Here is a 15,017-nt window from a genome sequence, read left to right on the forward strand (position 1 = left end):
CCTTCAACTGAACAGCTGGTGCAAATCTCAGAGCCTGTGAGCCAGAACACCCTGGGATGACTCCACTTTATCCCCATCTCCTCCCTTCAGCCAGGATCCATTCACCACCCCTCCCCCAGCACTGGCTACATTGCTGTGGCCACATTAAGACTTGGCCCTGGACGGAGGGTGAGTGAGGAAGCTACTGTGCCAATATGACTGAGTGAAGCTGCCAAAGGTCCCAGAAGGAGGAAGTGGATAAGTGCCTTATTCTTTTAAGGATACAGCAGCCTCGGGTCTTATCAGGGCCAGGAGCTTCCTCACTCCTTCCCCCACTTCTGACCAAGTCACAGTGTGCCTTGGCAGCGCAGGGAACTGTGGGGGGCGGGGAGGAGGACCTGTAGAACTGGGCTAGAGTGGAGGCATGTTGCATTATCCCAAGCAGGAAGCAGCGGTGGTTTAGACTAGTGTGGTGGTAGCAGAAATGGAATAAAGATTCAAGAGATATTGTTGAGCAGAACCAGCAGGACTTGATGATAAAATACGTTCAAGAAAAGGGAAGAATTGGCTTTCAACCATAAGCATCCACCCCCAGGGTGGACTTACTCTCTTCCCAGCAACCCTAGAAACCATATGGCCCAGGACTCTGCCTACTACTCAGCAAGTAGGTTTCAGGTTGATAAGAAAAGACTTCCTGTGGTGGAACTGAAAGAGGAAGCCACTAACCCAGTACTGCCTAGGAGGCTGTGGGAGAAGGAAGATGGCCAGAGCTCTTTGTCTACTTCGTGCCCTCTGGCTTCTGGAGTGGGTGCAGCTGCTTTTGGGACCTGGTGCTATGCCTCCAACCTGGGCCTTGAACCTGGATTCAGTGCAGTTCACTGTCTACACAGGCCCTAATGGCAGCCACTTTGGGTTTTCACTGGACTTCTACAAGAACAGCAATGGGAGGTGAGCCCTGGGAAACTTCCCCACCATCACTGCTTCTGTGGGTCTTGAGTTCCCCATTTGTGATAGAGGTTGAGCAAAGTGATTTCCAGGGTCTATTTGGGCTGAGTTCTTGTTAGGAATACTGGGGTGTTAGCGAGAGGCACCAGTGGGGAGCTGAGAAGAGCAAAGACAAAGGGGAGACCCATGTTGATGCCTTATTTTTTCCTCAAGGGTCAGTTTTATGACCCACTCCACCCTCATCCCCTTGAAATACAGAAAGGAGCACATGTCTTAAGTTGACCCGCAAAACTGTGAAATTGTCTGTCTACTCCCATTTTGCTTTTCTATTCCAATCCCCTCAACCCAGCAAAATGATTGATATTTGAAAAGAAGCAATAGAGCATTATTGGTTGGGATTGATCAGGCTGCAAATTCAGACTGCTAAAATTAGAGTCCTGGCTCTTTCTCGCTATAGGAACAACCCTGAGCTCATTCCTTATTGCGATGGACACTAAGGTCCAGCTTCAGAGCCTAGCAATAGCAGATGAACTTTAAGTATCAGCACCTTGGGGAGTTGCCTCTGCTGAAGAGAGCCACCTCCCTCAAAGCTCCCCCACTTCCAAATGTGCCCCAGGAAGCAGTCAATGAGGAATGTGGAGGGAGGGGAGAGGTTAAGGGTCTGACTCTCTCATCTCAACTCCAGACAGTTCTGAGGATCTTTCTAGCTCCAAAGTTCCCAGGACATCGACCCATGGCTATTATTCGGTCTGAATCTCAACTCAATGCCCCCTGCCTGCTCCTGCTTCTTTCTCCTCTTTTTCAGATACTGGTCTCATGGGCACTACTTAGTAAACATCCTTCAAACTAAAAAGAAAAAAAAATTACAGCATTTTTGGAGCCCTCGTTATGTATTATTTGTCTGGCACTGGCATAAATGTTTTTCATGCGTTTATTTCATTTACTTCTCCTGACAGCATTGATTGGTATTGTCCACCTTTTATATACAATAGAGCTGTCATTTGAACCTAGATCTACTAAGTTATAGTCTCAGTTTTATCCTTAAGTTCCGCGGTTTCTGATGAGTATGTGACTTTCCTCGCTGGGAGTCAGTTTCACTGGCCATAAAATGAAAAGATTGGCTTCTATGGTCTGTGTCGTCTCACTGAGAAAAGATCCAGTGACCCTCAAGGCACACCGCCCTCCCGAGGTGTGCACAGGCATTGTGGCACGGGATACCCCAGAATCCACGGAGCGCTCACCCAGCTTTCTTATGCAGTGTGTACGTCGTGGTGGGCGCCCCACGGACCCTGGGCCACAGCGAGGAGGAGACCGGCGGCGTTTTCCTGTGCCCCTGGAAGGCCGAGGGCGGCCAGTGCATCTCGCTGCCCTTCGACCTCTGTGAGTCTCGCACAAGAAGAGAAAGGGAGGGGCTACAAGGAGCGCGGACAGCCGGGCTTCAGCACCCTACCCCCTTCTTGTGCCCTCCAGATGATGAAACACGAAGCATAGGCACCCAAACTTTCCAAACCTTCAAGGCCGGGCAAGGACTCGGGGCGTCGGTCGTTAGTTGGAGAGACAGCATTGTGGTGGGCGCTACCGGACCGGGATCGGGGAGCAGACGGAGGGCGGGGACACGTGGAGGGAGGAACCCGAGTCCCGCCCCTTCCCCACTCCCCTCTGGCTCTGCTTCAGGCCTGCGCCCCCTGGCAGCACTGGAACGTCCTAGATCGGAACGAGGAGGAGGCTCAGAAGACGCCCGTAGGTGGCTGCTTCGTGGCTCAGCTCCAAAACGGCGACCGCACAGAGTACTCGCCCTGCCGGGACAACAAAATGAGCCAGTTTTACGAGAGAAATCATTTCAGTGAGCTCCGCTCTCCGTTTCGGCCCCGCCCACTCGCGGCGGTTATCCATTAGCCCCCGCCCCCTTCACCCGATCTTTCCTGGCCTCCAACTCTCCCAAATCCTGCTTGCAGTCTGGGGTCGCCCAGATGGCCCAGTTCCTGACTCCACCCCCATGCCATGCCTACTGGGTGTCGATAGGAAATCACGTCCCTTATTACCCTGTGGCCCCGCCCTCGTTTGACTCCGCCTCCCGGCTCCGCGCCACCCCCCAGAGCGGGCTTCGCTGACCCTTCCTTTTTGCCTTCTCTAGGAGACGACAGGCGTTACTGCGAAGCCGGCTTCAGCTCGGTAGTCACTCAGGCGAGTAGGGAGCATAAACGGCGTGGGGGTGTCCTCCCAAACAGGACCCTCTCTCACCTTCAGAGCTTCTATTTCAGGCTGGGGAGCTGGTGCTTGGGGCTCCTGGCGGGTACTATTTCGTAGGTACGTGCCCATCCGTACACCTCCCTCCCTTCTCTCGACCCGGGCAGACCCCAGACTCCTGGGCGCCCATACCAACTGTCGCACGCGCCCTAGGTCTCCTGGCTCGGGCTCCAATCGCCGATATCATCTCAAGTTACCGCCCAAGCACCCTTTTGTGGCACGTGCCCACCCAGTTCACCTACGACCAGAGTCACTTACAATACTACGACGGCTATCAGGGTAACGTGGCACCTCCCTTCGAGGCTTCCTAGCACTCAAGTGTCACCGCCGGCCCGGTCCTACCCCTGCAGGAACGCCCCATTGTCAACTCTGGCTGGCCAGCCCCAGGACTAAGGCGCCCCCACTCTGCTCAGGCAGCTCCCTCTCCCTACCCTCTGCAGACAGCCCAGCTCCCAATGGCGAGCATGTGGACTTCTCGCACTGAATTCGCTTCGCGGCCTCGGGCAGGTCTTGACCTCTCGGTGGCCTCGATTTCCCCGTCTCCGCAATGCAGAGTTTGAACTGGGTGGTCTCTGAGTCCCCTCCCTTCCCACTCGGGCCCCTTCCCTGCTTCACCCTCCCGGAAGGACTAATTCGCACTGTGCCTTCAGGGTACTCCGTGGCCGTGGGCAACTTCGACGGAAATCCCAACACTACAGGCAAGAAATTCACTTAGGGGTGGGGTTTGGGGAGTCCCGCCCGGAAAGGAGCACTTCCAAGACCGGCATCGAAATCTCGCTGGGATTCGGAAGGGCAGGCGGGAGGCAGGTGGGGGTTCCAGAGACCTCACTTTCTGGGCCCAACTCTCCCCAGAGTATGTCTTCGGTGCCCCCACCTGGAGTTGGACCCTGGGAGCGGTGAGTGCCCTCTGTCCACCCCTCACTGATTTCACTCTTCAGCCTGAACCGCGCCCCCCGCCCCCCCAACTTCCTGCCCTTCTGCGGTGAGGTCAACTGTGACATGCTCCTGTATGTTTTCTGAGCAGGTGGAAATTTTGGACTCGTACCACCAGATGCTGCACCGGCTGCATGGAGAGCAGGTGAGGATCAGGTGGGGGTGGCCAAGGCAAGGGAATTGAGACCCTGGAATATTCCACGAGACATGGTGGGATCAAAGTGTGAGTATGAGGACAGAAATTAAGGTGTGCCCCATTTCCTGCAGATGGCTTCATATTTTGGGCACTCAGTGGCCGTCACTGACGTCAATGGGGATGGGTGAGAAGCCAGGCGCCCCCACCCCTACCCACTTGGGTCCCAAATTACCAGAGGTGTTGACTGCCCTCAGTCTCCCATCTCTTCCTTTCCCAGCCCTCACTCACACATGACCACTGAGGGGAGCGGGAGGGCAAGGATGGGTAAGCCTGAGCTCAGGCCCACAGCATCCCTGTAGCCCATCCCCACATAACCACCCATTGGGCCTGCAGGAGGCATGACCTCTTGGTGGGTGCACCACTGTACATGGAGAGCCGTGCTGACCGCAAGCTGGCCGAGGTGGGGCGTGTGTACTTGTTCCTGCAGACTCGAGGCGCCCGAATGCTGGGGGCCCCCAACCTACTGCTGACTGGCACACAGCTCTATGGGCGATTTGGCTCAGCCATTGCACCTCTGGGAGACCTCAACCGGGATGGCTACAACGGTAAGGGAAGAGAGAAGGGGTTTATGCCATGGCAAAGATCGTGGATTTGACCTGAGGGCAGAGGGAGCCAGGAAGGGCTTTGAGCAGGAGAGAGTTAAAGGAGACCAGTCGGGATTTGTTTGCATTAGTCCAGGCAAGAGATGGTGACCACTGGGATGTGGGCTTTGGCAGCAGAGTTAGAGATGAGGGTGATTTCTAGATAGTTATTACTTAGATTACTAGAACTTGATGGGTGACTGGAGGTGGGGCTAAGAGAGAGGAGTTGGGTGGGTGGTGGTGCCCTTCACTGCCTGAAACTCAAGTCTTACCACAGGCCTGGAGAGAGATCAGCAGTTCAGCTCTGCTCTCATTTGGTCTTTCTCTCTCTTTTTTGGCCATGCTACACAACTTGCAGGATCTTAGTTCCCCAATCAGGGATCGAACCCCATACCCCTGGCAGTGAAAGTACGGAGTCCTAACCAGTGGACCGCCAGGGAATTCCCTGGACTTGTTTGATCACGAAAGGCTTGGGAGCCTTAGGCAGACGTATCCAGAGAACAGTTGGGTGTGACTTCCTCCATTTCCAGCAGAGAGGTCTGAATGGGAGATAGGGGATTGGGGAAGGTCGATGAGGCCCTGGGAGCTTGCAGTGTGGGAAGAAGCCCAGGAGAGAGCCCTGGGGAGCAAGAGCACTTAGGGGACTCCCAGAGAAAGTAGATCTAGAAAGGAGACAGAGGGATGTTCAGAGGGGTAGGAGGGAAACTAGGAGATCTGATGGCCCAGAACTCAAAGGAAGAGTACTGGAAGCAGAAGGAAGCTGGGTCAGTGGCTCCAGATGCTGCTAAAAGATACAATTAGATGGGGCTAGAGAAGTAAGTATTCCTGGGCTTTAGCAAGAAGGAAGTCATTGGTGACAGTGACAAGAACCAATTCAGGGCTAGCATGGTGCAAGGTATGAATGAACGTGAAGATCTGATGGCAGCCAGAGTAGACTGCTCTTTCTACCAGTTTGTGAAAGGAGAAAGAGAAAGGTGATTACTGAAAGGAGATGAGGATCAAAGGAAGGCTATTTTAATTGTAAAGACTATGGAGTAGGTGGAATGTGGAGAAAAATGATCTTGTGGGGAAATAGGGGCGGGGAGTGAGCTGGAGGTTGGTCCCTGCAATGCCTGAGAGATGCAGGGCTGGGATGCTCAGCCTAGTGGCAGGGGTAGGAGGGACACTATTCTAGGCTCAAGAGGGGAGAAGAGCAAAGAGCACAACAGTTTGGTTGCTTCTGTTTGCGAAGGAAGTGAGAGGCAGGGAGCTTGATTGAGTAGAGAAGGTTTGAAATAGGTGCTGAGCAGAAAACCCTGAGGGACTGCTAGGCATACACGGAGGCCCCTAGTGATGGCTGGAGGTCAGGAATTCATGGTGCCCAGTGTGGTGGGGTCTGGCCAGGACTGGCAATGGGGCGGGATGGCTGAGGATATGGCAAGGGTAATTGAATGTTTAGAAAATAGGTGGAGAGATGGGGAAGCCAAAGATCAGGTGACTGGACGAGACTGTGCTGAGTCTGTCAGAAAAGTCAGTAGATCTTTAAAAGAAAAAAACTGCACAGGAAACATACCATGAAGTCAAAAAGCAAGGGAAAGACAGTTACAATATATATATCAAAGATCTTAATTGCCATCACATGCAAAGAATTCTTACAGATTAATAAGATTATTAATGATGATTACATTTTCAAGAGTGGTCATTAAAGTTATTAGTGATGACAACCCCATGGTGTGACCCTGGGTTTACATGGTGGGAGTGGAATGCCCCAGCTGAAGAGGGGGCAAATATTTAGCAGGTCTTGGTTACTTAATCTTCTGGGACTCTATTTTCTCTTTTAAAATGGGAATAATAGTGCCTAGTTTTCAGGATGAAAAGAAATCATGACAATATATTGTCCTCAATAGATAGTGAGGGCTGTTAGACTGTTTTTACAATAATCTGACTTGATGGGTCTTCCTCCCACCCAACTGTAAACTCTTGGAGAGTGGGGCAGATGCCTCCTTGACCCCCACATTCCTCTCCTGGTTCCCTGGGGTCTGCCTAGAGAAAGAGCTCAGGAAAATGTTACAGGGCCTGGAGAGACTGGATAACAGATAGCTACTCCCTTTCTGTTGTTCTTTCCAGATGTCGCAGTAGCCGCCCCCTGTGGGGGTCCCAGCGGTCAAGGCCAAGTGTTGGTGTACCTGGGTCAGAGTGAGGGGCTTAACCCGTCCCCCTCCCAGGTCCTAGACAGCCCCTTCCCCACAGGCTCTGGCTTTGGTTTCTCCCTTCGAGGTGCCACAGATATCGATGACAACGGATACCCAGGTGCCCCTGACCTGCCTCCAACTAGACAGGAAGGGCCCTTGGGCATTAGCTGGAGATACTGAGAGACACAGCAAGGGGCTTGAACCTGACCTGGTGCCCCACTGAGAACTCTGTGGGTTGGGGGGCCAGATCAAACCTCCTATGGGGGGGAGGTAGTGTGGGAAACCCCTGAGAAAATGAGATGAAGACCCCATAACTCTCTAATTAACGATTCTGACACCTCCCCTCCTTCCCACAATGTCTATAGACCTGCTTGTGGGAGCTTACGGGGCCAGCAAGGTCGTGGTATACAGGTGAGCGCTGGCTCCAGGGGTGGGATGGGGAAGAACCCACCCCATCAGAGACTAGGTCAGGAGGGGCCACCAAGGCAAGCCTCCCAATTCCCACCAGGGCTCAGCCGGTGGTGATGGTCACTGTCCAGCTGATGGTGCAAGATTCACTGAACCCTGCTGTGAAGACTTGTGTCCTGTCCCAGACCAAGACCCCAGTGAGCTGGTGAGGAAACGGAGGGTATGGGCCAGGCAGGATCTGTGACTTCAGCTGGGCGACCCTAGCCCCAGAGCCCCATTCATCTCTCTGCAGCTTTAACATCCAGATGTGTGTGGGAGCCACTGGGCACAACATTCCCGAGAAGCTGCGTGAGTGGCACCCTGGGGACAGGAGGCATGTGGGCCTGGGCTCCGCTGGAGGCTGGCCTGGGAGACTCTGACGTGCCCCGCTTGCCTGGGCCAGACCTGAATGCCGAGCTGCAGCTGGACCGGCAGAAGCCCCGCCAGGGCCGGCGGGTCCTACTGCTGGACTCTCAGCAGGCAGGCACCATCCTGAACCTGGATCTGAGAGGCAGACACAACCCCAACTGCTCCACCGCCACGGCCTTCCTTCGAGTATGCCCAGGCTGGGGGTGGGCAGGGCTGGGTGTGCAGAGCCTGTTAATCCAGCCCCGGGGCATGGGGCCAGGCGCTGCAGGGGTGGTCAGCAGGACACACAGGGTAGGTAGGGTACGTGGTAGCAAGACAGCCGTCTCTTGCCCCCTTCCCTAGGATGAGGCCGACTTCCGGGACAAGCTAAGCCCTATCGTGCTCAGCTTTAGTGTGTCCCTGCCGCCGGAGAAGGATGGAGGAGCCCCTGCTCTCGTGCTGCATGGAAACACCCACGTCCAGGAACAGGTAGAGGTGGGCAGGTGCAGGCAGGGGAGGGGGAGGACCCCTGCAAGATTGTCAAGGTTTGGGTTGGTGTCCATACTGACATCCAAATAGACATCCAAACCTGGATGTCACCTCTAATCTCTGGTGTTACTCTAAACCCTAATGAAAACTGCCAAATCTCAATACCCCCAAAGCCTCATATAAACCTCAGATGTTGACATCACCTCTAAACTCTCATTTAAACCCTGATGTCTACCCGCTCATCTCCCACCTGAGAGCTTCCACTTCTCCGTGCTTTCCTTTAAGAGCTGTGATTTTTTTTCCCCTTAATTTGGAAGAGGGATATTTGCTGATGGTATCCAATTCAAGAACTGAGTTATAAAATCTGGAAATACATGTTAACAGGAAATATTGTTAACGTTTGATGGATTTCCTTGCATCATCAAAGCCCTGACATCATCCCAAACCCTGAGGCAAACCCCAAAGCTCTGATATCATCATCAACCTTTTCTTCTCAAACCTTCTAATTCCCCAAACCCACTGTGACCCCCAAACCTACCCACCCACATGAGATGTCCCCTCTAGACCCGCATCATTCTGGACTGTGGGGACGATGACCTGTGTGTGCCGCAGCTGCAGCTCACTGCTAGCGTGTGAGAAGACCGCCCACTGCCCCCCCACACCACCCACTGCCCCCCACACCACCCACTGCCCCCCAACACCACCCACTGCCCCCCCACCCCTCCCTGTCTACCCTGACGACAGCCCCTCCTCACCTGGATCCTGATACTCTGGCCTCAGTCCGTCTCCTCATCCCAGCCCCTGGGCTTGGACCCAGCCTCCTTGGCTTTACTCACTTCTCAACCGCCACAGGAAGGGCTCCCCACTCCTAATTGGAGCCGACAACGTGCTGGAGCTGCAAATGGATGCGGCCAATGAGGGTGAGGGAGCCTACGAGGCTGAGCTGACTGTGTACCTGCCCCCAGGCGCCCACTACATGCGGGCTGTCAGCAACATGGAGGTGAGCCCCAACCTGGGCGTCCATGGGGACCTGGGAAGTGTGGGAGCCTTGATTCTCATCTCCCACCTGATAGCTCCCGTTTCTCTATGCTTTCCTTCAAGAGCTCCGATTTTTTTTACCCCTCTAATTTGAAAGAGGAATATTTGCTAATGGCATACAATTCAAGAACTCGATTATAAAATCAGGAAATAACTGTTAACAGGAGCCACCGTTTAGATCTGGTTTTGGATTTCCCTTAAATTTCTGTACTGTTAAATTTGGATTTTCTTGCGTTCTTTTTTCTTGAAATGGATACTTACATAAGTGTATATTTATTTTTTATTTTACTGATGCAGTTTATAACAATGCAGTTACCCTCCATATGATGTTTTGTGGTTTTCATTTTTTTAATCATTAAAAAGAATAGTAAGACATACAGTAATACACAGTAATACATAAACAGGAATGTGACAGTCCTTGAATTCCACCTCCCCTTGAAACCCTCCATCCCACCCTGGAATCCTCCCCACCCTGACTTTCCAAGGGACCTTAAATATATAAGGGATGCTGTGTAACCATCTTCTTTCTCGGAACTGCTTCTCTGAAGGGGTTTGAGAGACTCATCTGTAACCAGAAGAAGGAGAATGAGACCAAGGTGGTGCTGTGTGAGCTGGGCAACCCCATGAAGAGTAACGCCCAGGTGAGGCCACTCAGGCCTGGGTGCTGGGTCTCCTCTACCAGGGGTTCATAGACAGCTGGGTTTCGGGGGCTGGGTTTGAAGTCAGATGGCTCCAGACTGGAATCCTTGTCCTCTCACTCCCTGGATGTGTGGTCTTGGGTGAGTGACTCCCTCTCTGAGTGGTCTTCAGGACGAGGACTGGAGGCTACATTCAGAGTGGGCATCTGGACAGTGACTCTGGCCCTCCCCGTGTCTCAGATAGAAGTCATGATGTGGGTGAGCGTGGAGAAGCTGGAAGAGGCTGGGGAGCAGGTGTCCTTCCTGCTGCAGATCAGGAGGTATACTAGACTGGGGGGCACTCCCTCCCCCTGTCTGATCCCCACACAGAGACCCTCAGATGCCCGCCACACAGAAGGGTTCTCTAGGAGGCATGCTCTTTAGACTTCCCTGTTTCCTTTCTTCCTCAGAGACTTGAGTTTTGGAGCCCTAGAGGAACTCACTTTAGTGTGGTGTGCTGTTTATGGAGTTAGCTCTTCCTGAGCCCTCTGATATTCTGCCCTCCCTCCCCTGCCCCCCGCCCTGAGAGTCCTAATGTTCACTGGGCTGGTATCCCTGATCTGTTTCTCCTCGGCCCCCTTCCTACAGCAAGAACAGCCAGAATCCAAATAGTGAGATGGTGGAGCTGGATGTGCCAGTCCGGGCAGTGGCCCACGTGGAGTTGAGAGGGTGAGAGGCCAGGGAAACAAAAGGGAGTTGGCAGGCACAGCCCTGAGGCTCAGGGGGTCCTGGGCAAACCCCCACAGGCAAGTCAGGGGGCAAGGCTCACTCTGGGGGTCTCGGGCCTCTGCAGGAATTCCTTTCCAGCCTCCCTGGTGGTGGCTGCAGAAGAAGGGAATGGGCAGAACAGCTCTGACAGCTGGGGCCCCAAAGTGGAGCACACCTACGAGGTAGGAAGGAGGCTCTGGGCCCCAGGCTGGGGTAGGAGGGTCCCAGGAGCTGGTTTTGGTGCTGAGCCTCCTAACATCCTGCCGCCACCACCCTGCCAGCTCCACAACAATGGCCCTGGTGCTGTAAGTGGTCTCCGCCTCAACCTCTACCTCCCCAGCCAGTCCCAGCCCTCAGACCTGCTCTACATCCTGGATATTCATCCACAGGGAGGCCTTCAGTGCGCCTCACAGCCCTCTCCCAACCCCCTCCAGGTGAGAGCCTGCGTGAATCCCTAGCCATCAACCAGGGCCCCTGTGGGAGGGCTGGCAGATGGGCAGAGCGTGAGACCTGAGGGCCTCTTTGCCTCCTCAGCTGGAATGGAGGCTGCCCACCCCCAGCCCTTCCCCAGCCCATCACAAGCGGGATCGCAGACAGGCGGTCCTGCCGGAGGAGAAGCAGCCCTCAAGGCTCCAAGATCCAATCTTGGTGGTGAGCAGGCTCTGTGGTCTCCAGCTGGGGCCACCCTGGGGCCCAGAGGCAGAGGGGATGGGAGGCAGAGGAGAGAGAAGGGTGTGGTGGGGACCTCGTGTGGGTCACCTTGGTCTCACAGGGACCTCCAGGTGAATATGAAGGATTGTGCTCGTCTTGTGTCTGGGGTGAGGGTGGGGGGGAGCACTTGTATATTTCAAGGTATCCAGTACATTAAAGAAAATGAATAAATGCCAAAGCAGGGTTACAATAAGGCTTAGTACTGAACGCTATACGATTGACCCACTTCTTCCTGCCCTTTCCCTGTATCTCTGGGACAGTGTGAGCAATCCCATTCAAAGATAACGTCCCAAGCTTGAATCTGAGGCCCTTCCCGACAGGGAGGCCTGGCCCAAGCTCTTCGACCCCCAACCCCGCTCTGACTTGGGTCCTATGATGGGGGTGATAATGGATCAGTAGGGGCTGGGGACCCTCAGAGCTGCGACTCGTCCCCTCAGAGCTGCGACTCGGCGCCCTGTACTGTGGTGCAGTGTGAGCTGCAGGAGATGGCACGCGGGCAGCGGGTCATGGTCACGGTGCTGGCCTTGCTGTCAAGGCCCATCCTCCAAGAGGTGAACCCGGATGCGGGTGGGCGGGGCCTTCTAGAGGCGGGGCCTGATGTACTTGGGGCGGAGCTTGGGAGGAGGCGGGGCTTTAGGGCGGGGAGAGCGTGAGGGCTGGGTTTAATTTGGAGTGGATAGAACTAGGTCCGGCGGATCTCCCGTACAGCCGAGTCCGAGGCCGGGACTCCTGCAACCAAGAGGCCTCGGGTAAACGCCTTTCACCTCCACCCCATACAGAGGCCCCTGGATCAGTTTGTGCTGCAGTCGCACGCTTGGTTCAACGTCTCCTCCTTTCCCTACTCCGTGCCTGCCCTCAGCCTACCCAGCGGGGAAGCTCTGGTGGGTGTGGAATGGTGGTGGCAGAAAGGGTCCCGCGGGTCTCCCATTGGTCTTCCCTGAGTCCCTGCCCAGCCGGGACTGCCTGGATCTGAGAGGTGGGACAAGGAGGTGGCTTGGCCGCAGGTCACCGGCTCGCAAGTCTGAGTCTCTGGGAAAGGCAAGTGTCCCGTTGACTGAGGAGACCCGCGGGTCTCCCCTCAGGTGCAGACGCAGCTGCTTCGGGTCTCGGAGGAGAGAGAGATTCCAATGTGGTGGGTGCTGGTAGGCGTGCTGGGCGGCCTGCTGCTGCTCACATTCCTGATCCTGGCCATGTGGAAGGTGAGGCATGAAGCAAGGTTGAGGTGGTGGTGGGCGGGGCGGGGGGGTGGTGGTGTGGGGAGGGTAGAAGTGAGGTGGTGGGGGTCGGAGGTGAGGAGGGCAGGCAATCCCACTGGGAGGCAGAGAGAGATGGTGGCCCAAGTAGATGACCCAGGGTCCATCTGATTTCTATCTCCACTATTAGAATGTCACCTTCCAGAGGATCTCTTCCAGGGCACAGGTCCCTGGGAGAGGTGGCACCTGAAATCCTAAGTCCTTTAGACCCGTTCCCCCTGAGAGCAGGAGTCCCAGGGACTGAGTCTTGCCTTCTGGAATCCATTGACCCCTGAGAATTTTCACCTCCTCCCTGCTCTGTCCCTCCCCCAGAAGGACCCAGGTCTTCCTGCTCCAATGTGTCCCTGGTGGGTCATTCCCTCCTCTGCCCCTGGAGAACACCTGCACTGTTATCAAACTCGCTCAAGTGTCCAAACCCTAAAAAGCCACAGTGCTTTTAGGGAAAACATACATTAGACTTATAATAATCAAATATATACCATCACACGCTGGAGTCATATAGAGACATAATCATCAGTACTTAAGAAAAATTCAGGAAGTGAAAAGCAAAATTTTAAAATCTTTTTTTTTTGTTTCATGCATTATCTCTAAATGGGAAATGCCTCCACTTGATCATATAGTGGGGATTGTGTTGGTCCAGGTTGAGGACCTTGTGGCTGACTGGTTTCTAGCATACATTCTCCATTGCTGCTCTGGGGCTGAAAAAATCACCTTTACACCCCATCCCTGGCCCCTGTGCACCTCCTAGGTTGGCTTCTTCAAGCGGAATCGTCCACCCTTAGAAGAAGATGATGAAGAGGAGTGATGAGCCCACACATCTCTGTCCTGGCAGCAAGGCTGGGTGTGATGTTGTGTCCCTTCTCCAATGAGTGCCCCCCCCCAATCTCTGGTTGCCCAAGGCTGGGAGGGTGACACTCTAATAGTGGAGATGGAGATCAGATGGACCCTGAGTCATCTACTTGGGCCAGCATCTCTCTGCCTCCTGATGTCCTCTCCCTCCCTTCAGAGCTGAGTCACCCCCTCTTCTGCTGCCTAATAAAGAACTTGGAACCCAGCTCCACAGCATGCTGCCTCTTCTTGGGGGTCAGAAGAGGAGAGGGGCCTGAGGTGATGTTTGGGCTGAGGAATCTAGGACTGGAAGAAGTGTGAGCAGAGAGGTCTCTGCCAGGGTTAGGGTGCAAATTACTGTCTTTGGGGAGTATCAGGAGCGAAAGAGTGGAACAAGGGAAAAGGGATGGCAGAGCCTCCAAGTGAGACTGGAGGAGGATGGGGTGTCTCAGGGTGGTTGGGTGAGAGGGGGGTTGGGCGCATCAGAAAAGGGAGGCTGAGTCCCTGGTGGGTGAATTTAAACAATATTTTTTCCCATGATTTTGGAGGAAATAAACCCCGAGTTGAGAGTTGGGGAAGTAATACGCTGTCTCCACTCTCATAAAAGAAGGTCCTTAAAGCTGTATTCAGGGATTTCCTTGGTGGTCAGTGGTTAAAACTCACCTTCCAATGCAGGGCGTGTAGGTTCGATTTCTGATGGGGTCAAAAAGTCAAAACATAAAACAGAAGCAATGTTGTAACATTCTATAAAGAGAAAAAAAATGGCCCATATAAAAATGTTTTGTAAGATTTATTTATTATTTTTTATTTTTGGCTGCTCTGGGTCTTCCTTGCTACACCTGGGCTTTCTCTCGTTGCCGGGAGGCGGGACTGCTTTTCCTTGCAGTGAGCTGGGCTTCAGTAGTTGTGGCACACAGGCTTAGTTGCTTCCAGACATGTGGGATCTTCCCTGACCAGGGATGGAATCCATGTCCCCTGCACTGGCAGAGGTATTCTTAATCACTAGACCACCAGGGAAACCACACCCCCAAAAAATCTTAAAAAAAAAAAAGATGTTCAGAGTGAGAAGGGGCAGAGGGAGGCTGAGTAAGCCCTGTCTGAGGAAGGCAGAGTTTCAGCAGGCACAGAAGAGCAGGCATTGCTCTCTGGCTACCCTGCTACTTGCTATTCCTTCTTCCCCACTAAGGGGAGGGGTCTTCAGTTTGGAATGAGGGCACAGGCAGGGAGCTCGCAGGAGAGCTGGGAGTGGAACACAGCTGTCCCATGGTGGAGGCTGGAGCCAGTGAGTAGCGGTGGGGGGGTCCTCCTGGAGTCCTGAGAGATGTGTTGATTCATGAGTTCAGTAAATATTTATGGAGCACCTACCATGTGCCTAGTCCTGTTCCAGTGCTAGGATGGAGCAAGGGATGAAACAAAGTCCCTGAGCTCATGGAACTTACATTCGACCAGGAGGAAAGAACGAACAA

The 15,017-nt window shown here is 54.0% G+C and overlaps 1 protein-coding gene across 21 annotated transcripts; it reads left to right on the forward strand.

The window, feature by feature from the left end:
* The first annotated feature begins 366 nt into the window (after window positions 1-366).
* ITGA2B (integrin subunit alpha 2b) lies at window positions 367-13,777 on the forward strand. Of its 21 annotated transcripts, XM_086357365.1 has the most exons (30): window positions 367-927; window positions 2,183-2,304; window positions 2,395-2,492; window positions 2,599-2,767; window positions 3,059-3,108; window positions 3,186-3,231; window positions 3,325-3,450; window positions 3,822-3,869; window positions 4,024-4,067; window positions 4,196-4,249; window positions 4,372-4,424; window positions 4,634-4,845; window positions 6,988-7,170; window positions 7,418-7,463; window positions 7,561-7,665; window positions 7,753-7,808; window positions 7,903-8,054; window positions 8,211-8,336; window positions 8,901-8,968; window positions 9,189-9,336; window positions 9,923-10,015; window positions 10,253-10,332; window positions 10,640-10,720; window positions 10,845-10,941; window positions 11,041-11,193; window positions 11,294-11,410; window positions 11,908-12,021; window positions 12,250-12,351; window positions 12,553-12,669; window positions 13,472-13,777. In XM_086357365.1, exons 1-30 carry the CDS (start codon window positions 740-742, stop codon window positions 13,526-13,528), a joined length of 3,105 nt encoding a protein of 1,034 aa, XP_086213491.1. In that variant the 5' UTR covers window positions 367-739; the 3' UTR covers window positions 13,529-13,777. The 21 variants fall into 21 exon arrangements, 16 of the variants coding, with proteins under 16 accessions (XP_086213491.1, XP_086213494.1, XP_086213487.1 ...); XR_015147536.1 differs by lacking the exon at window positions 8,901-8,968; XM_086357364.1 differs by having other exon boundaries at window positions 384-927; window positions 2,183-2,492.
* Window positions 13,778-15,017: the final 1,240 nt, after the last annotated feature.

This window comes from Bos grunniens, chromosome 19 (genome assembly GCF_055505025.1).
Source record: "Bos grunniens cultivar Pamir isolate PY7600 chromosome 19, Bosgru_T2T1.0, whole genome shotgun sequence".
Classification (NCBI taxonomy): domain Eukaryota; kingdom Metazoa; phylum Chordata; class Mammalia; order Artiodactyla; family Bovidae; genus Bos; species Bos grunniens.